Source organism: Nicotiana tomentosiformis, chromosome 9, assembly GCF_000390325.3.
Source record: "Nicotiana tomentosiformis chromosome 9, ASM39032v3, whole genome shotgun sequence".
In the NCBI taxonomy this organism is placed as follows: Eukaryota; Viridiplantae; Streptophyta; class Magnoliopsida; order Solanales; family Solanaceae; genus Nicotiana; species Nicotiana tomentosiformis.
This window is the reverse complement of record NC_090820.1, coordinates 3434394-3455072: the sequence shown is the minus strand read 5'-3', so window position 1 is coordinate 3455072 and position 20679 is coordinate 3434394. Positions and strand designations below refer to the sequence as shown.

General features: G+C 31.3%; 2 protein-coding genes and 1 long non-coding RNA gene across 8 annotated transcripts; 1 reads left to right on the top strand and 2 right to left on the bottom strand.

The window, feature by feature from the left end:
* Window positions 1–1589: 1589 nt before the first annotated feature.
* Window positions 1590–4963, top strand: LOC104086238 (uncharacterized). 5 transcript variants are annotated; one of them, XM_070185976.1, is made up of 4 exons: window positions 1592–1921; window positions 2936–2974; window positions 3115–3284; window positions 4343–4963. In XM_070185976.1, exons 3-4 carry the CDS (start codon window positions 3119–3121, stop codon window positions 4888–4890), a joined length of 714 nt encoding a protein of 237 aa, XP_070042077.1. In that variant the 5' UTR covers window positions 1592–1921; window positions 2936–2974; window positions 3115–3118; the 3' UTR covers window positions 4891–4963. The 5 variants fall into 5 exon arrangements, 4 of the variants coding, with proteins under 4 accessions (XP_070042079.1, XP_070042077.1, XP_070042078.1 ...); XM_070185977.1 differs by lacking the exon at window positions 1592–1921 and adding an exon at window positions 2368–2505; XM_070185978.1 differs by lacking the exon at window positions 2936–2974 and having other exon boundaries at window positions 1590–1921.
* Window positions 4964–5661: 698 nt separating this feature from the next.
* On the bottom strand, window positions 5662–8704 carry LOC104086237 (uncharacterized). 2 transcript variants are annotated; one of them, XR_011411220.1, is made up of 3 exons: window positions 7357–8704; window positions 7152–7268; window positions 5662–6237 (listed from the first exon to the last, which is right to left on the bottom strand). It is a non-coding gene; the product is annotated as an uncharacterized lncRNA (long non-coding RNA). The 2 variants fall into 2 exon arrangements; XR_011411219.1 differs by lacking the exon at window positions 5662–6237 and having other exon boundaries at window positions 7357–7440; window positions 8404–8704.
* Window positions 8705–8923: 219 nt separating this feature from the next.
* Window positions 8924–10283, bottom strand: LOC104086236 (uncharacterized). Its single transcript, XM_009590453.3, has 2 exons — window positions 9543–10283; window positions 8924–9456 (listed from the first exon to the last, which is right to left on the bottom strand). The coding sequence occupies exons 1-2, from the start codon at window positions 10088–10090 to the stop codon at window positions 9339–9341; spliced, it is 666 nt and encodes a 221-aa protein (XP_009588748.1). The 5' UTR covers window positions 10091–10283; the 3' UTR covers window positions 8924–9338.
* Window positions 10284–20679: the final 10396 nt, after the last annotated feature.

The following is a 20679-nucleotide window of genomic DNA, read 5'->3' as shown; positions in this document are numbered from 1 at the left end:
ATTAGGGATTTGTGGTTCATGTTCCCTTATAAATATAAAGATATGTATTTATAGGGGGATAGGACGTTCATTGTAAAAGAACAACACTTTGACATTCTTTGAAGATTCTTGCTTTATAAACATAACAAATATGTTTTTTCCTCATATCTCACTTTAACCTTTCTCTCACGATCCGAGAGGAATACTAATATTCAAAGTTTCTTCAATCACTTATCATTGTTAGGAGGAATATCACCGGATTCAACCCTTTTTCGGTTATCCCACTTACATTTATTTACTTAAATGCTATTATATTTCATTTATACTATTTAATGGTGCCTTGTCCGTTCTTGGGTCATTAAATAGGCAAAATACCTTAACACCCCCTAAACTTGACACAGATTATTAGTTATAGCTTTAAACTATTCGTGGTCTTAATTACTTCCTCAACTTGGCCTTTTGAGAGCCATTACTCCCCTGAACGCTAATGTGGCAAATAGTGTAGGTGCACTCGCCTGCCACATGAATTTTTTTGTATATGTGGTATTTTTTTAAAAATAAAATATATTTTTACCTTTTTAAGTATGCTACTTTTTGGATAATTATTTTCGAATACAATTTATTATAAAACTTGGATAGAACTACATTATTTAGGCTAAATATTTTTATTTGGCTAAAAATAATAAAGTTTTAGTTAATCTTTTTTTGAATTTGACATGAAAATAAAAATTTATACAATTGAAATAAAATAGTCAAGGCATCTAAAAAGTTATAAAAATAAATACACATGACTTTTCGTTTCTTCTCACATCAGGCACTTCGAATTGGATTATGAAAACTCCGGTTCAATTTTTCGGTTATGAAATACCAACCCAAATAATCTCAGTTTGGTTTGTTTTATTAGAGATTTCAGATTAATTGGTTTAGTTATTTTGAAATTTCTGTTTAAACCTATGGACATCTTCTGACAAGAAATAATGGACTTCTAAATAAAGTATTTATGTCAAATTGTCTAATTACCTCATTCCCATTATATTCATCTGAAAATTTGATAATTGCAAGTACAAATGTAAATCCTTGATATGACAAAAGGATTACAAGAAGAAAAAATAATAATAAAAAAGTATGAGATATAAATAGTCAAGGCATCTAAAAAATTATAAACAAATACACATGACTATTTATTTCAATGGTATAAATCTTTACTTTCAGATCAAATTCAAAAAAAGATTAACTAAAACTTTATTATTTTTAGCCAAATAAAAAAAATTAGCCTAAGTAATGTAGTTCTATCCAAGTTTTATTATAAATTGTATTCAAAAATAATTATCCAAAAAAGTAACATACTTAATAAGGTAAAAATATATTTTATTTTTTTAAAAAATGCCACATATACAGAAAAATCTATATGCCAGGCGAGTGCACCCACATTCTTTGCCACATGAGCGTCCAAGGGAATAATGGCTCTCAAAAGGCCAAGTTGATAAGGTTAATTAAGACCACGAATAGTTTAAGGCACTAACTAATAATCCGTGTCAAGTTTAGGGGGTTTTAAGGTATTTTGGCCATTAAATATTATTATTGCTACATATTCATTGTTATATGACAGAACTAGAAAGGAAAGGCATGCCGCGATGCCAAATTTGCCAATAGACAACACAGTGCAGCGCAAGGTTATGAAGTTTAAAGCCACAACCATAGCAAATGTTCCTTAACGTTGAGCGTAGGATCTTTATTGAACTACTTGATCTGAACCTTCTTGGATAGTAATCCAAATCCTAAACTACTACAGTCTCTCCCTCCCTCCCCCCTACAGACACCTTTTCACAGAAAAAAAAGGAAAAGAAAATCATCTCTTCCTTTTGTTCTTATTTAAGCCCTAGAAAGAAACCCATTTGTCTTCAACTATTGCTGGGTTTGCATCGTTTCCTCCAGGACACGGGTAAACTAATTCTATATAGTATTTGTTTTTGCAATTTCTATAATATTTGTGTTTTGTCTAAGCAAAAATTTCAGTCTTTGAACGCTAAAACGAACATAAAATTGGGGCCTGCAATTTCTATTTGTTCCTCCTCCTTTGTGTTTGTCGAAGCAAATTTTCAGCCTTTAAACTCTTAACCAATATAAATTCTGTAAAAATAAATATAAAAATCCAATCTTTGGAACTTTTTTCTATTTTGGTAAATATTTTGAACTTGGGATGATCCTGCTCTGCTATAATATGTTTTTGGATTACTACTTTTTTTAAAACTATTATTTCATTCGTTATGCCATTGAAGGTGAGCCTTGGAACAACGTTATTGTCTTTGTGTGACCTATAAGTTACAGGTTCGAGCCGTGTAATTAACCACTCGTGCTTGTATCAGGATAGACTGCTTACATCATATGCGGTCCTTCCCAGACCCTACATAAACACGGGATGTTTCGTGCACCGGGCTGCATTGCCTGGCCGTTATGGCATAGACTTACAATTTTTGACTAATCTGTAATGTTTCTGCAAAATTTATTTACTAGTGTTTAATTAAGGTACTGGCATGTAGTTGTTTGGTGCCGTTTTCCCCTTAATTTGCTCATATGATTGATTGATTGCTTCTGAAGTTAATTTTGGATCATAAATCTCTAACTGAATTGTGAATATCTTATCAGCTAATATTATCATCATTCGAGTTTGATAATTGTCTTCAGCTAATATCATCATGAGGACAAGTAGTTTGGGTTCTTGGAATTAGGTGGGAAGATTTCCAAGAAATTGATAAAGTTTTGATTTTGACGGGTGAATTTGATTGATTCTTAAATCTTGATGCTGCCATGAGTGTTTTATTTATTCTTTGCTTAGTTGCTTTGTTTTGTGGGATTTGTTTGTTGAAGCGCAAAATGTAGCTATACACTTTTGTTTTCAATTGTCCCTCTGCATTTATTCTTTTCTATATTTTTGTTTGTTTTTGTTTTGTTGCAGCTGTGAACTTTATGAGAAGAAGTGAAATCCTGTTAACAGGTTCTCCAGCGTATCCTTCTCCTTAATTTTATCCCTTTCTAGTGAACCTTATATCTCTTTAATGTAAGACTGGCAAAACTTGTATCAATCAATATAAATAAAATTTTTATGATTAAATGTATGTATCTATCGATCTGCAGCTAGATGGGTGAAGTTCTTCCTCTGTGTGCCTCTCCTCGTGGCTTATTCCTCTGCACTTGGACGGTTTCCTATCAGAAATGCTGGCAGAGCTTGAAGACTGTGGTTTCATTTGTTAAGAAGTTTAGGTGGGCATGGCCAGCTTCATTGGGTGGTCCACCGGATGGTGGTAGTAAGTCTCTTTACCTAAAGATTGATATTATAAGGTTCAACCTAGCGGTTTATCACATACGAACAGATAGATACAAGTCTTATAGATCTGTATAAGACTTGAGGTCAGAGACCATATAGGGATGTAGTCACAGCATGATTTGCAGGAATTATCTGAATGTTGATTATATGTTGGTAAAAGAACTTGGGAATGCAAAGGATATGCCATTGAGGTTCCAAATTCCAGTTTGCGCGACATCGTTGACTTTTGCAATATTCCCAACCATGTAGGATGTTTTTCCAGGTCCCCAAAGTTAATGGTTGAAGCAACACTTGTGGACATGGTGTTTGGCCTGCAATAATTTTTTGTTAAGAATGGTAGCCTAAAAAAGCAGTAGGATTTTTAAATATTATCCAACTAGGCTGGCATGTAAAGCTTGTTTTTTTCCGTTTACCATAAGCTTCTTGGAGGCCAAGGCCACCAACATTCTTATGCTTCGTGATAATGTCGGAATTTAAGAGGTGGAGCTTTTTCCTCTTTGTATCAGTAGAACCCCAGAGGAAGTTATTTTGGGTTCTATTAATAATCTTGGTTATGTTCTTTCAGAGATGTAATCCATAACGTGAGTGGGAATACTGCTAAGTGATTCAGTTACTGTTACTCTGGATTTGGGTTCATTACATTTTTCCTTTTGGGAGAGTACTGTAACACAGGTTTTACATATCTATTCCTGTCTCACTTATGAAGAGTTACTTCAACGTTTCTTACCTTTCTGCAATTTGACATGTTACAGTTGTGAAGATATTTACTAAACTTCTTGGTTAACCATACTCACGAAAAAAAGATGAGTAGCTTTATATGGTGCTTTCTTGCTTGAGCGTCAGATCAATGCCACAATTACTTTACTGATACTCTTTGGAGACGAGATACTGCTTCTTTTTAGACTTTGAAGTGGTGATTTTTGTGAAAAGTTGCCCGCTCCAAATTTCCAATTGTGCTTGTTCATAGTCTCTTGTGCTCGATTTTGTGTTTTCGTAACTTTCTTTATGACGTAAATAGATTTTTCTCGTGTTTTTCAGGGCCTCTCGTAATGGGCGTTGAGATGTTGTGGTGGTCTTTGGGCATCCTTCCCTACGGTTGCATGGTCACTGCCGTTCTGAATTTTGTTCGTTATCCGATATCTTTCATCGTACTAATTATGTTAGTTGGGAGCTATATTTTTAATTTGGCTGTGCTATACTCTATTGTTTATTGGCATCAGCACATGCCTTTCCAGTTAATTGGTGCCAAGGCGAAATTTATGATTGAGGTCATTCCTATGATAACTGCAGCAGCCTTGCATCACCTTTTGGAGTTCAATTATGGGTATCTCGCTCTACTGCTATGCTGCACCACATATTTTTACACCTTTGCCCACTTCTTGCACTTAGCATATGATATTAGGGGAATAGACGTATTGCTGGGAATAGTCATGCAGGTTCTTGCTTACATGCTGAACGTAGAATTGTTAGTTAGAGCTTTGGCTTTGAGTTTCTGTTTTGTTTTATGTTTCTATAGATACATGACGTATTGTGCTCCTGAACTACCTGTTCATCGTAAAAAGGAGTTGGAGCAGCTACCTTGTTGATCTGAATGTGTCCGTAGAGGACTAATTTCGTGTACTGTTTAATTTATGATATCTCATAAGTTATGAGGAGCTATTTTTGTCTTTTTTGTCATGTAATCTATCAGGGCTTCTTTGTCATGTAATCTATCGGGGCTTCTTTCACCTTCTTTAGTCGAGGGTCTATCGGAAACAATCTCTTTGCCCTTCCAGGATAGGGGTAAGGCCGCGTACAATACCATCACTTTTGCGACGTTCTTTGCATATGTTGATAAACAAAAAAAAAAAAAGCACAATATAGATAACGCAAATAGATCTCATAATTCACTTAAAACTTTTTTAAGAACAATTAGTAGCCTAATATAATCTTATGTTAAAGGATTTGCAACACATTATATGCATAGCTCACAGCCATTGCTTGACATGATGACAAATTGACAATCGCAGAGTTTCCACCTAACATGAGGAATTGATTAACTAAAAAAAGAATAAACTGTAATATAGCTCATAGAATGGTATTATTGACGAGTCCGAAACCAAAGTAATACATAATTCTTTTTTTTTTTGTTTCTCACTGGGTCCGGTACCCGTATTGGAGACCGACTATATTCGAATTTACGCCGAATAGAACCCCATTCGAGGGGAAGCGCTCCCTACTAAGGATTTTACCATACACATAGCTCGAACTCGAAACCTATGATTAAGGAGGACAGTCTCATCTGCGGTGGTATACATAATTCTAACTTTTAAGAATAAAAAAAATAAATGAAAGAAACAGTGTTACATATAGCGCCTTTTTTGTTTGTTTGTTTAAAGCTAAGTGTTGATAGTTATAGCGGTTATATCTACACATATATAGAGAGAGATCTAGAGAGAGAGAGTTAGACTATATATACAATCTAATAGCAGAAATTCAACTGTAGCCCTACTATATCAACTTTCCTGCAAAAACTAGTAGGACGTAATAATAATGCTACTAAAACCTTAAAATCAATATTACATACCTTTAATATTTCCAAGAGAGCAATATCTCTCACGCTGGCCTGCAAAACATATTAAATTTACATTTCTTGCCGAAAAGATCACAAGTAATTTGTTCTTATAATTTCACTATACACAAGACTGGAGGCTTACAAAAACGCCGTAATCTCTTCCGCCAAAACAGTATTTGTGGCGGTTCCCAAAACCCGCCGTAATCCAATCGTATAACCGCTGTAATAACTAGTTCTTCATGTGGCGTTTCCAATTGCTTAATTGCGACGGGTGTAAACCGCCGTAATCGAACCCAATTATGTATTTGATTTGCTTTTAAACTGGCTATTCTAAACCACCACTATCGTCTTCTCCTGCCCGAAATTTTGCGTTTCTTTACTGCCAATATATAAATATATTTATTCATTCACTTTAACAATTGACATCCCACTTTTATATTTTATTTAAAACACCGAATGCATCAAAACTTCTATAATGCCTTTAATAATTACAACACAATTATAAAAGATTAAATAAGAAAAATATCCATTACACAAAAACATAAAGTACTCTAAAATTACACTATCAAAAGTATTAAACTTCTAAAGAGTTATTCACTACAACAAGATCCAAAATTCGCAGTTGATGCTAACGACGGTTACTAAGTGGTAGTGCGTTATTGTTTCTTTCATTTGAGGATGTTCCTATCCCAATCGGTTATGGAGCGCCATTTCCTAAGTCTCGCGCTTGAAAAAAAGTTGAGATAAAAACATGGTGACAAATATTACCTCAATAATTCTTAATTTTGAAATATGATACCAGTAAAAAGAACAAAACAAAAAGGGATATGGTATAAAGAATATTAAGAACTATAAGTTTCCTTATAAATGCTTGGTTGAGCACATAATTCATCACCACAGTAGACTTTAACAAAAAAATTCATCACCACAGTAGACTTTATCAAAAAACAATTCATCACCACAGTGCATTCGTTTCTGTCGTTGGCTGGAGTTAATTGAAAAGATGATTCTCAACATTTGACACAGGATATATAAATAAAATAATAACAGCTAAATTTTGGAAAGAATAAACATGAGGGCAACGGTAAGAATAGCAATGGCAAATTGACAATAGAGTATATGAGCCTTAAATTAGCTATGTTACTTCACAAAGAGATGTAAGAGGTGTGAAACGCTTAATTTGCACAAAAATCTGCAGTATCTATATAATTTATTTATTCAAAACGGAAGTAACGAGAATTATGAGTCATATTATAGTATGTCATAGGATTTTGAAGGAGCAGAAGGAGATACCATAGACATTGAGGTGAGATGAGTGATATTTTGTGAGAAAGATTTACATTCCAATGCTTTCTCTACAGCACATAGAACTGTGCCTTGGTGCTGTAATCTTCTATCGAGCAACATTATCTGTAGAGACGCATTTTCAATTAACATAGACATTAATAATCTGTTGATCCTACTAGAATTAACAGTTGTATAGTCTATGTTTCCTTACCTCTTGCCTCAAAGAACTCCGGACTTCAGCCTTAGGTGATTGTTTCTTCTTGCTCTCAATACAGTCTTTCGTGTGAACCATATCCTTGAGAATAGAAACAATATATCCTAAGATGTTTCAGGTATACAAAAAAAACATGCACTAAACAGATAGTCCAAATATATTTTGAGTCTAAAACTAAATCACATTCAAGTAAGAAAAGGAAACCCTTCACTTCTTCCAAAGAGAATTTAGAATGATCTAAATGCAAAATAATACAAAAATAGCATGCCCAAGCACTAAGCAGGTAGTTAAAATGGAAATTTGAGTATGAAACAAGATCACTTCTAAGAAAATTCATAGTATTGAACCAGCTACTCAGGTACAAAGCAAACAACAGATACCTTCAAACTTGAGATGAACAGTGTGTCATGTAAATTGTTGGATCTACTAGAAATCTGATCGACCATGGAACCAATAGTTGTGTATAATGACAGATAAACTTGCAGCATTTCCAAATGTTAAAAAACTACCTCCTAATAATAAAACAAGATTCTGAACAAGGAGAACAAGTAACAAAACCTTCATGAGAATCTACTTCAAATATTGAGTAGATAACATTTTTTTCTGAAAAGGCTAGCACAAGTTCAATTCAAATGTAAGTTTTGTCTGTGGTAACTGCACAACTGCATGGCTCAAAGACATAGCATGTACTTTCCACCATTTAAGAATTCGATCATTCGACCAATACAATCACACAGTTCTATTAATGGATATAACAATAGACGACCAAAAATGAAACGATTCCTTAGAGCAGCAGATACATACAATCGTTGAAGAAAAAAAACAAGCAAAGCATAGTTCAATCAACTATGTTGACAGAGCAAACGCGAACTAACAATGAAACCCTATATCCACATGAATACATACAATTGTTGAAGAAAAAAAGCAAGCTAAGCACAGATTCACCAACTATATTGACAGAGCAGAAGCGAACCAACAATGAAAACCTAGATCCACATAAATAAGTAATCAAAACATAGAGAAATAGAGAGGACCTGACTGAACCTTAATTTAGATGGGAGGACATCATCAAAAAACTCCTCGCAACTTCATCGGAGACCAAAAGCTTCATAGTTTCTTCCCAATCAACGCCGCCATATCCTTGGCGAGAAGAGGGGAAGGAAAGAGAATATGAGAGGAGAGAAGAGGGAGTGGACGGCGATTTGGTGTACATGATGCCGATTTGGTCTTGGTTGGTGGGCTGGAGAGGGTTTGATAAAATTGGGGTTGGGAGAGTGAGAGGAGGGAGTTCTAATTGGAAGAGTGAGATCTTGGATTTTAATATGTTGAAATCTAAAATTAATATAGTGGCACCGCCATTTTTACAAATGCAAATATGGCAGTTAATTCTCAAATAGCCACAATATATCGCGTATTGGGGTAATGTCACCGAATTTTTGTAGTGATTAATTATTATACTAACTTTCACAAACTGTAATACTCATATAAAAACTTAAATATATGGAGTAATTCTTCTAGTTTTTCCCTAATTAGTTTAGCAAAATTTGTGTTTTTTTTCCTTCTTTCAGTTCTTCGAAACAAAATGTACCGAGAGCTTCTAATTTCTAAAGCTTCTATAGAAATAATGCTTTTTTTAATGAGATTATGCTTATATTTTTTTTTAAAACTACTGTTAATTATAATTCAAAGCACAACATTAGATTATTATGAGACTAAATACTTTTCAAATGATAATGCAACATGCGTGAGTGGCAAAATTAAGGGATAAAAAAATGCTAAAAACAATTAGACAAGAACAACAAAACCCATTAACAACAACTTCCAAGGTCTTCTCCTTTACTTGAACACCAAAACTTTAAAAGAAAATCCATAGTTCCAAACTCAGAAAAAATAAAAACTACAGTAACAATGCTGAAAACTAAATGACTAGAAGCGAGAGGAATTAAGAACAACAATGGAACTCTCTGGAGAAAACTCCCCTAAGCTTCATGTTCGGAAGAAGTCACAGCAGAAGCGGCGGCGGCGGCGGCGGTATTGGCGGCGGCGGTGCTAGCAGCGGCAGCAGCTTGGTTAGCAGCAACCCGTTTGGCCTGATTCCTACAATATTCATAAAAAATGATTTAAACACTAACCCTAACCACATATTGCAAAAGAAATGAAAATATTTGAACTAAAATTAAAACCTGTCAGCAGTAGTCCAAACAGTATAGCTCTCCAAAATAGCTCTTAAAATCATCAGAACAACACAAATACCCACAGTCAAATAAGTCTCGAAGCTATGTTTCCCATATTCTTTGATAGAAAAGTTAACCAGAATGGCACAAAGTGGGTAAAAAGCACCAAAATCAGTAGCCACTGGTCTTAGTAAGATTATGGCGAAAAAACTACAAATCGGGGCTGCTAGAAGAAGCCAGTAAAGATAAGGGCCAACGGAATCACCTTTTCGACCATCTAATGCATAAGCCACGAAAATACTCATGAGTGGACCAACTGGGTTGCAAAGTTTTGCAAACCTCTGTTGAATAGCAGGTCCATCCAAGAAATTGACCCTCAAAAAATCATAGAGTGGTGCCACCCAAAATAGAAAACCTAACATGATAATACCAATGGTTTTGGAGATCCATTGGTATTCATGTTTTACCACAACGCCATCAATGAGAAAGAGTATCGTACAGACGAAATAGGAAAGCAAGAAAAATGTGATCAAGAAAAATCTTTCCATGGTTATCATAGCTGGAGAAGAAGAGGAGAAAAAGTTGGTTTAGAGAAGCTAAGGGAGAAAATGAGAAAGATTTCGGAAGAAAATGAGAAAAAAGAAGGGAGAAAGTTGGTTCAGAAAAAAGGGATAAAATGAGAAAGATTTCGGAAGAGGAGCAAAAGTTGGTGTGAACTGTGGAGTGGAGAAGCTGGTTCTGAAAAATGGATAGAATGAGAGCAATAACAAGATTTCGGGATGGATTCACTTCCATTATCTATATATATATATATATAGCATAGCAGGCGTTCCTATTTGGACGTACAAAGACTTTGCTTTTTATTATTCTTTGTTTATAAATTAGATCGATTTTTAAAAAATGAGTTTTCTTATACTTTCAGTCATAAAATATACTCCATCCATCCTAAAATACTTTTCATTTTTCACTTCTCAATATTTAAACTACATAAATTTTGATCAATATTTTAACTTGTATTTTTTTACCATACAAATATAAGAAGAAATGTAAATTATAATAGTACTTCTCATATAGTTTTAGAATATTTAAATTTTATTTTTATTTTTAAAACATTAATATAATCTAATAACTTTAAGAATTAATCAAATTTATTCTTGAAAAATGAAATGTGACAAATATTTTACATAGGTGATAGGATGGATGGGATAATTTAATTATTTGTATTCAACTAGAAATTGCTCTCCTTCAAAATGAACAAAAAGAAAAAATAAGGTGTAGTCGCTGCAAAAATATATAAATTTTATACATTATTTGTATGTTATATACCAAAATTATACAAGATTTATACATTTTTTTTATTACAAATATAAATAATTTTTTGTACGGACTAAAAATAATAGTAATACCCAACAAAAAATATTATATTATGTTTTACTAAAGATTGGGATAAAGAATCTCATCATTACCTTTTATTTAATGCGAAGCCGATATGACTGCTACTTTTGTTGTCATAGCAAAAAATTGGGGTTTCCTAAAGATTTTAGTTTTTCGGGGGGAAGCGCCTTATTACTTACTCGATCCTTCTCTATTTTTCATTATTATCTTGTTTGATTATACTCTATTGGATTATTTTCAATATTTTTACAACAATAACAGCCATGCAGGCATTGTTAGAAAAAAGACATTAGTAGGGAAGTTAGTTCATAAATAGTTCATACATATGCATTGCAAACTACCTACTTCATCAATTTATTATTTAGACAACAATTAATTCATTCTTTGATTGTTAAATATTTTCTCTTTCATTACATTTTATCTGCTGTACTAGATTTATTAACTACTCCAATCTCTCCGTTCATTTTTCCTTGTCCACTATGGACTTCGCACACCCTTAATTAATGTATATTTTTATTGAATTGGAGAAAATAATTAATTAATATTGTGGGTATAACAAGAAAAAAAAAGTTATTTTTTCTTGATATGCTAAAAGTGACAAGTAAAAATAAAAATCTATTTTTACAATACTGAACAAGTAAAGGAACTGAAATGTATTAAATTTATAAGTTAAGATCTTTTTTATTGATTGAAGCCCCAATTCATGGCCTTTCCCAATTCTTTATCTTGTCCCTTAGTGTGCTAATCTCTCCCAAAAGCAACGAATATTCATTTTTTTTACAAATACGAAGAGAAAAGTTCAAATTGCAAGTTAGTCATTCTTTTTGTTCCTTCATGTAGAAAACTTTATTCTTTTCGACTCAAGTTACTTGAGCTTCTAAGTAGCGTATAATAGATTGTTTTGACTAGTTTTTTGTGGGGATGAAGCGCGTGCGCGCGCGCGCGTACCTGCTCAACCGGAGCACACACACATATATATATATATATATATATATATATATATATATATCACATATTTATAGTTTTCTTTATTTTTTATGTAATTTTACCTGTTTATAAATATTTACTGTAATTATATTATTTTATAAAATATTAAAAATTAAATACCTATGGGGCTTACGCCCGTGCCTCGGGGCTTATGCCTCGCTTTACGCACACGCCTTTTAAAACAGTGGGACAAACTAATGGTTTTTTTCCTGAATTAATTGGAACTCCTACGATTGGAATTCAACACAACAGAATAATAATGCGTTTGAAAGATTACTTCAATTAATGGTATGGCCTCAACCAAAATGAAGAACGAATTCATAAATAAGAAAAAAAGGAAAATAATACTCCTCTTTTCAGCTTAGTTTTTACAAGATCGAGACCATGCCTTGGTGATAAATTTACGTATATTAGTGTTTTGACTGTTTGTAGGAGAAACAAGAGTCAAATATATGATTAACAAAAAAGAAAAAATATATATATACTAGAGTTAAGTTAGCTCATAAAATATGTATATTCATCATATGCATATAACTACCTATATCATCAATTTATTAAGAAACTTTAGTCGAATAATTAATTGTTTGATTGCTAAATATTTTCTCTTTCAATACGTTTTAAGAACTTTCCAACAGGTTTACCTGCTTTTCTAGAAACCTGTAACTGGATTTATTACTTAATTAGCTTTATTAACTATAGAAAGTTGTTGACCAAAATCTTGATATTCCTAACATTGATAACATACACGTGCCTTAGGGTTAAATTTTTTACTACAAACAGGAGATCTCTTAGGGTTAAAATTTGGGGTATTACCGCGCCTAACACGCGCAAAAAACTATTTATATTCAGTAGACGAAAAAATATATAAAATTTGTATAATATTTGTGTATAACATACAAAATGTATATATATACAAAAACAAATATATTTTTTACTATTATTTCGAGAGCGACTATACAATATCATTTTCCCTTTAAAAAATTGTGAAATTACGTTGGTATCTTCACTACAATATCCTTAAATCTTCCGAATTTTTGTACATTATCTCTTTTCTTTAAAATTATCTTCCTCCCAATAACTATTGTATTTTTATTAAAACTCTTGTACTTTACTATTTTCCATAAAGAAATTCTTTAAATTAAGGTATTATCAAAATTAATAATTGTGTAGGGATATTATTCGAAATTGAGTTTGTATATGTTTATTAAACTCAAAACTTTCTTTGTGATAAAAGATGAGCTAATTACTTAAATAGTCATCTAATAAGATATAAAAACAAAACAATAAAAATACTGTTGTATTTTCTGTAGCAATATAATCAGTAATATGATACCCATTATTCTAGAAAATAACTCTAGCGTGAAACTACCTAATTATGCTTTATTTGATAGTATTGTACATTTTTAGTCGGTGTTTGGACATAAGAATTGTAAAATTCCAAAAAAGTGAAAAATAAATTCACGTGAAAATGATATTTAAAATTAGAGTTGTGTTTGGATATGAATTAATTTTGGGTTATTTTTTATGTTTTGTGAGTATTTTGAATAAAACATTTGAAAAATAGCTTTTTACAAATTTTCAAATTTTCGAAAAATTTCAAAATTCATCTTTAAATGAAAATTAGAATATTATAGCTAAATACTGATTTAGAAAATAAAAAGTGAAAAACTTTCAAAAAAATAATAATTCATGGCCAAACGGGACCCGTTTGGCCATGTATTTCGCCAAAATAAATTTATTTTGACAAACACGTGTTTGGCCACAGATTTTGGAAAAATTCCAAATCCCAAATCACAAAACCAGCTCAATAGCTGGCTTAGCCAAAATATTTACAAACACTAATAATATACATATTTTTCCAAAATAAATTTGAGAAATATATTTAAAAACGGATATCCAAACACATTTTCATTTTCAAACGAAACTTCACCCAAATTAAATTTTTTAAAATAAATTTAAAAATTTACGCTAGCTTAGACTTTATAAATCTTGCTTGCATTTTATCTTTATAATAGTTGACAAAACAAATATTTTGATAAAAGATACTAAAACAATGATGCATTAAAAGAGCAGTCAAATCGGATGCATTAAATGAAAGACAATGATGAGAATCTTCTGTAAAGGTTGTAACTATCCTCGTTTCTCAGTCCTCTGATTACCTTTTTATAAAGTTAGGCACACAAAAACGTGGAAATGCTTGTATATTCTAGCTGAATAACAACGTAAATTTAACTTGTATATTTCATGATTCAAAGGATAATAAATTATAAGTCATTAATCACTTAAAAATATTGTGGATATTACAACTATAAATCATTACTATTTTTCATAGGTAAGCATGTTGATTTTTTTCGAAATATTTTTCACCTTTTTCGAAATCAGTATTTGATCATAAAATTTTTAATTTTAACAAAACTTTAAAAAAATTATTTTTCAAAATTCACTCAGATCATTCACAAAACTTCAAAACAACCCAAAATTATATTCATGTTCAACCACAACTCTAATTTTTAATTATCGTTTCACTTTAAAAAAATTTAGACTTTTTTTTTTGGAATTTTATAATTCTTATTTCTAAACGCCCATAAAGTAATACTAATACCAAAAAAAAAATCAGGATAAAGGAAGTAGTATTCAATTTTCATATTAAAATACTTTGGTTAATCAACATTTTTGTAAACGAAAACTCCTTTGTGTTTAAGAAAGTTGTGCACCAAATTCTAGTGGAAAAAAAAACGTTGTAGGACCCAGGCTGGAATTAACATGAATTGATTTTAGCAACAGAAAATAGCCTGGTGCAAATGCAAAAAAAGCTGAAAGATGGACAGCCTCTGTTTGTTTTCTTTTTGTCCTTTTGTGTGCATTTCTGTTTAGGCGCGTGGCACAATGGGTATAGTATACAAAACGTACGGATAGCTGAGTGCATTAAATGCTTTAATCTTAACAAGCAAAAGATTTTGATTGGGTGGAACAAAAAATATATACTTTGCTTTTGATCAATTATTTTTATTAACGAAAAACAGTAGAATTTATTCAGGTTAAAAAGTTATTAAATGTATAAAAATATTAAATTTAAAATCCAAATTTCCTTTAGATGAGGTTGTCTTCTAAAATTAAAAAATAAAAAGTTTAAATCCGAACCTCTACTCTATATTCAATTTATGGTTGAAACAACTTGACCAACTATAAAGAAATTTACTATATATGTTAGCACTCGTGAATTGTATTGGATAATACTACTTAGGGGTGTTCAAGTCTGAACCGGAAAATCGCAACAAACCTCAAAAGTCAAACTAAACTAATTAAAAAATTTGAATATGTTTGATTTGATTTGTTTGGTATTGAGTAATAAAACCTAAACAAAACCGACATATAAATATATAACTTTTAATATACTTTTAAGATTTTTTATAGAATTTTCTTTTAAAATGTCTAGAAATATTTTGAATCCTCTTGTGGGATGTAATATTTATCTGAAATGCATTCATTTCTATTTACTTTAAGTAATGGTTGTATCACTTTCTTATCAAGTGATATTAAAATGGGTCAGTTATCTCTTTGTTCTTTCATATTCATATGTCAATATTTCTTATATCTTTTTCGAATTTGAAATAGTATTTCAATAATTTAAAATTAAATAGAATATATTATTATTTAGGTATCATATTGATTTTATGTTTAAGTACTAAATTTGGTTAACATTGAAAGCGTACATCAACAAAAACTTATTGTTAGACGCCTAAGAAAATAACTATCATGTGTTACTAAAATTCTCTTCCATAAGAACATTTTAAAACATCATATATTTGTCAATTTTTTTCATTTTTTACTAAACATGTATTCGGTTATCAAAACTTTATCTATAAATTTAACAAAATAAATATTAAAAAAATATTTACGTAACAAAAAAACTCAAAAAATTCAAAAAATCCGATAAAACCAAATTAATTCAAACCTATATAGTTGATTTGGTTTGGTTTTTAATAATAACCAAACAAACTCGGTCCATATACACCCCTAATTACTACTAGTATGAGAATGTAGAAAATGACAAGCTCAATGATGGGGGATAAGTATTTTATAGTGTAGTTGTTTTCTTTATTCAAGGAAGTTGTTACACGTGACCTTTGTTATTCCTAGTGAACCCCTCAATGAATATTCCAATATCCATTCTTTAAATGCATGCATTTTAACAAAAATCACGTTTTTTCTTTAGCTTTCTTTTTCTTTTCTTCCCGCAATGCTAATATAATGCAAAGGTAAAAGCTTAACATTTTAAAATCCATATATAATCAAAATAATATGGTTTGAGAAATGAACATCAAGAGTAAATAAACAATTCTGTTGAAACAAAACCAAAGAAATTATAATCTCTTTCAAGTAAAAATTTTTAGTTTGAGTTTGCATTGTAATTGGAGAATGAAATTGAAATGCGCACATCTTTTTGCAATTGGATATAGAATAAATGAATAATCCAATATATGTCAATTAATTTGTTTAAGTTGACTTTGAAATTAAATTGGTATACAATATGTAATTTAGTGGTGTATTTTATTTGCAGAATTATGCTATTGTTAATTAAAGGTTTAATTTATCAAATTGGTTGAATCTAAAATAGCAACATACTCTTTATTTACGACCCCACTATACATACCGATATATATATTCAACGTGATTCACCGACTATATTTCAACCATTCAGCTATGTACAGTCAATCCTTTCTATAACAACCTCGTTTGTTCCAGATATTTTTGGATGTTATAGCGAATTGTTGTTATATAAAACATACGTTATAACATAACATGAACTTTGGTTCCGAAAAAATATGACTTTTATAGTGATGTGTTATATAAAAATGCAGTAATATCATATTTTTGCAGATATCATAATTTTTTCCTTTGTTTTCCGTGAGAGCTATTAGAGCAAGATCTACTTTCTGAAGAAATGAATTAAAACAATAACAAAAATATTACTAGTAGAACATTCATAATTCCTGAGAGATGGTTTACTAATAGATAGAAAGGATAATTAAGTCATTAGGTTCAATAGAAGAAAGTATTATGGTCGATCCAACAACAACAACAACGTATGCAACAGAATTGAAGAAAACGCCATTCTAATATGTATTGGTTAATTCACATCTCAAGATCACACGCCATTCTACAATTTTTGTATCTCTTATTTATTATTATTATTATTATTATTATTATTTGTCTATGTTTGTTCGTTTTGATTTTATTGAAAAATGAAATGATTTCATAATGTTTGGTTGTCTTATACATGAGTATAATAGAAAAGTGACATTCTTGAGATGTCGAAAGAGTAATCAACTTATAGGTAAAGACGAGTTTCTTCCTAAACTATTTTTATATGCACCAACGTTTATTTATATGCACCAACGAGTATATAACTACCAGACAATATTATTGGGCGCCTTCATAAGTTGAATGTGGAAAACAAAACTCGAAACTGATTAACCTAATTAAATAAATATATATTTAAATTATGATTCAATTAAATATATAACTTTTCATATACAATTTATAAAAATAATTAATACAGAAATTGCACGTGTTCATAAACTAGTTATCAAGAATCAGCACTAAAAGAGACCAAATCCAATGCAAATTTAAGAAAATGCACTTAGATAGAATCACAGAAAGTCTTAGGTATCGTTTAGTACGTGGGACAAGAGATAATAATCCCGATATTAGATGCATGATTATTTTATCTCACGTTTGATTGAATTTTTAAATTAGTGATTAGCTATTCCAGAATTAATTAATTTCACAGTTGGGTATTATTCTATCCCACATTATGGGTGGGATAATAATTCGGAGATTAATTAATCCCGAAATTAATACTAAATGGCAAAGATGCCCTTCTCCTAGGCTCTTCCCCAAAGTTTTTAAAAAAATTCAAGGTTAAAATTGAAAACAAAAGTTTGTGTCAACTTATTTGGTATATACCTCGTATATCCCGCTTTTAGTCCAATAAATCATTCATCTTCCAATAAAATATATTCACTAAATAATCCCATCATTATTTAATTTTCGCATTAAATTATCTCATATGGTGTTTTGTGTAATAAGAATGTGCCATCAAAATTTAAAGGTAAATTTTACAGAGTGGTGGTCAGACCGACTATGTTGTATCCGGCGGAGTGATGGCCAGTCAAAAACTCCCATGTCCAAAAGATGAAGGTGGCAGAAATGAGGATGTTGAGATGGATGTGCGGCATACCGGGTTAGATAGAATTAGAAATGAAGCTATTCGGGACAAGGTGGGCGTGGCCCCTGTGGAGAACAAGATGCGGGAGGCGAGACTTAGATGGTCCGGGCATGTGAACAGGAGAGGCCCAAATGCACCGGTGAGGAGGTGTGAGAGGTTAGCCCTGGAGGGCCTAAGGAGAGGTAGAGGTAGGCCGAAGAAATATTCGAAAGAGGTGATTATGCAAGATATGACGTTGCTCTAGCTTACTGAGGACATGATCATGGATATGAAGTTGTGGAGGTGGAAAATTAGTAGAGGGTTAGGACAGGTAGCCGCTTGTCCTTGTTAGTAACAGTAGCTTTCGTACGTGATTTAGTGTTATTTATGTATTCTCGTATCCCTTTACTTTGATGATTACTTGTTATTGCTTTCGTGTCGGCTTTGTGATTGCAATACCTAATGTATTTAGTTTTGTATTTTTGCTTCGTTTTCTAATTGCTATGCTTGCCCTTCCTTTTACCTATCCTAAGCCGAAGGTCTTCCAGAAACAATCTTTCAGCCTTGTTAAAGGTAGAGGTAAGGTCTGCATAGACATTATCCTCCTCATACTTAACTTGTGGAATTATACAGAGTTTGTTGCATTAAATTATCTCATCATTGTAACCTGAAATAACTATCCCTTACCAAACGATCCCTTAATATTTCAAAAAATTTATTGCATTTTTTTGTACGAGGTAGGTGTCAATTAACATATAGTACTATATTCAATTATTCTTCATTGAACAAAATTACACGCTTAATCCTATTTGAAAGAGTGGCTTGGGGAAAGCCCAAAACTTCCGTATGACAGTAAAAAGAGCAGTCAAATCGGATGCGGATAATGGTGAGATTTTTTGCCCAAATCCTTTTGTAAAAGTGAAACTACCTCTTTTCTCAACCAAATCCTGGAAATGCTCTTGTTCATTTAAATTAAGCCCGTTTGGACATAATGTTTTTTAAACTTTTGTTCATTTTTTTAAAAATTTTTTCGAAATCATTATTTGGCTATAATTTTTTTTTTTTCAATTGAAGATGAATTTTGAAATTTTTCAAAAATTTCAAAAATTCCAATTTTTTTATTAATTTATAAATTAATAAAATAGCAAAATAATCATAAAAATATATAAAGTACATGAAATTTTTTTAAAAATTAAAAATTTAAAAAGTCACAAAAATAAAATATATAGTATTTTTTATAAATATAAATAATGCAATAATGTTAAAAATTTACTATAAGATAAAAATCAACTATAACGTGTTATCTTTCAAACGATTAATATATCATAATATTTTTAAAAATATTATACAAAATTATACGATTTACCTCTCTAAAAGTTGATAATCAATAAAGTCCATCAATATTGTAACTTGAAATATTACTACTTACGATAAACTCCATCAATTTTTATTATCTTAAATATACTAGTATCTTTATAAAGCTATTTTTAATTCATCTTTAGAATAAAAGAAAAAATGAAAAAAACAAAAACACAAAAAGAAAGAATGAGAAAAGAGAAGAAAGGAAGGAAATCATGTCGAAGGGGAATTAATTAATGAGAGAAACATTCGACAAAATGGAATAACCAACAATCTCACAATTCACTCACATTGGAGAATTTTGGGACCACACGATTTTCCCTTTTTTCTTGCTCACAAAGGCACACACCTGCATATAGATATCACACATACTCACACACAGGGGAGAGAACAAAACAACAGATGATGATTGTCTTGAGCCATTGATCCTTAGAGTGTTATACTGCACTGCCACAGTAAATTAAAATACTGCAGTCTTAAGAAGCTAATATAGTTGTAAAATATATTTTTGAGATGACTGATTTGTGCTATGAAAATTAGCATGCTATTAGGTGTTCAATTTTGGGTTCAAAGTTCAAAAGGCACCATAAATCAATTATGTTATGTAATGAGTAATTTCACAACACTAGAACCCGAAAACAATTCAAGAACGCGTTAGTATGCTTTTAGACACGCTTTTTATTAAGCAAATTATCGTGATTATGTACACGTTCGCGTGACATAATTATGATTCGCAAAATAAATCAAGGTATGCGTTCACGCGACTTTGACCAAACAATTTTAATATTAATTAAATGCTATTAATTGTGTACACGTACGTGTAACATGATTTTTAGCGCACTAAATAAATTGAGTATACGTACGCGTGACTCGTTTCAAGATAATTCAATAATCACGAATAATCGAATAATTAGAAGCGGTAAAAGGTAAAATACATATGTGAGCATGTAATTTTTACATAGGACCAGAAGGAGATCTAGAATTTAAGTTTTATGAGTTCCACTTGTAAAGTTATTAGCATTGAACCCATTGTATTTTTAAAGTTACCGGTTCATATTGCTATATATTGCAATATTATTAAATTTTTACACATAAATTTATGATGCACGCCAAAAATACTGGGTTCAGTTGAACCCGGTACCAATGCCTTGCATCCGACTAGGGAAAATTTCCCCCACACAAGGTTAGACAAGT

Coding starts and splice junctions, on each gene's coding strand:
- LOC104086236 (XM_009590453.3), bottom strand. CDS start 10,090: ATGATAACCATGGAAAGATTTTTCTTGATCACATTTTTCTTGCTTTCC. Junction 9,457..9,542: donor GTTTGGACTACTGCTGACAG/GTTTTAATTTTA, acceptor TGAATATTGTAG/GAATCAGGCCAAACGGGTTG.
- LOC104086238 (XM_070185978.1), top strand. CDS start 3,119: ATGGGTGAAGTTCTTCCTCTGTGTGCCTCTCCTCGTGGCTTATTCCTC. Junction 3,285..4,342: donor TGGTCCACCGGATGGTGGTA/GTAAGTCTCTTT, acceptor CGTGTTTTTCAG/GGCCTCTCGTAATGGGCGTT.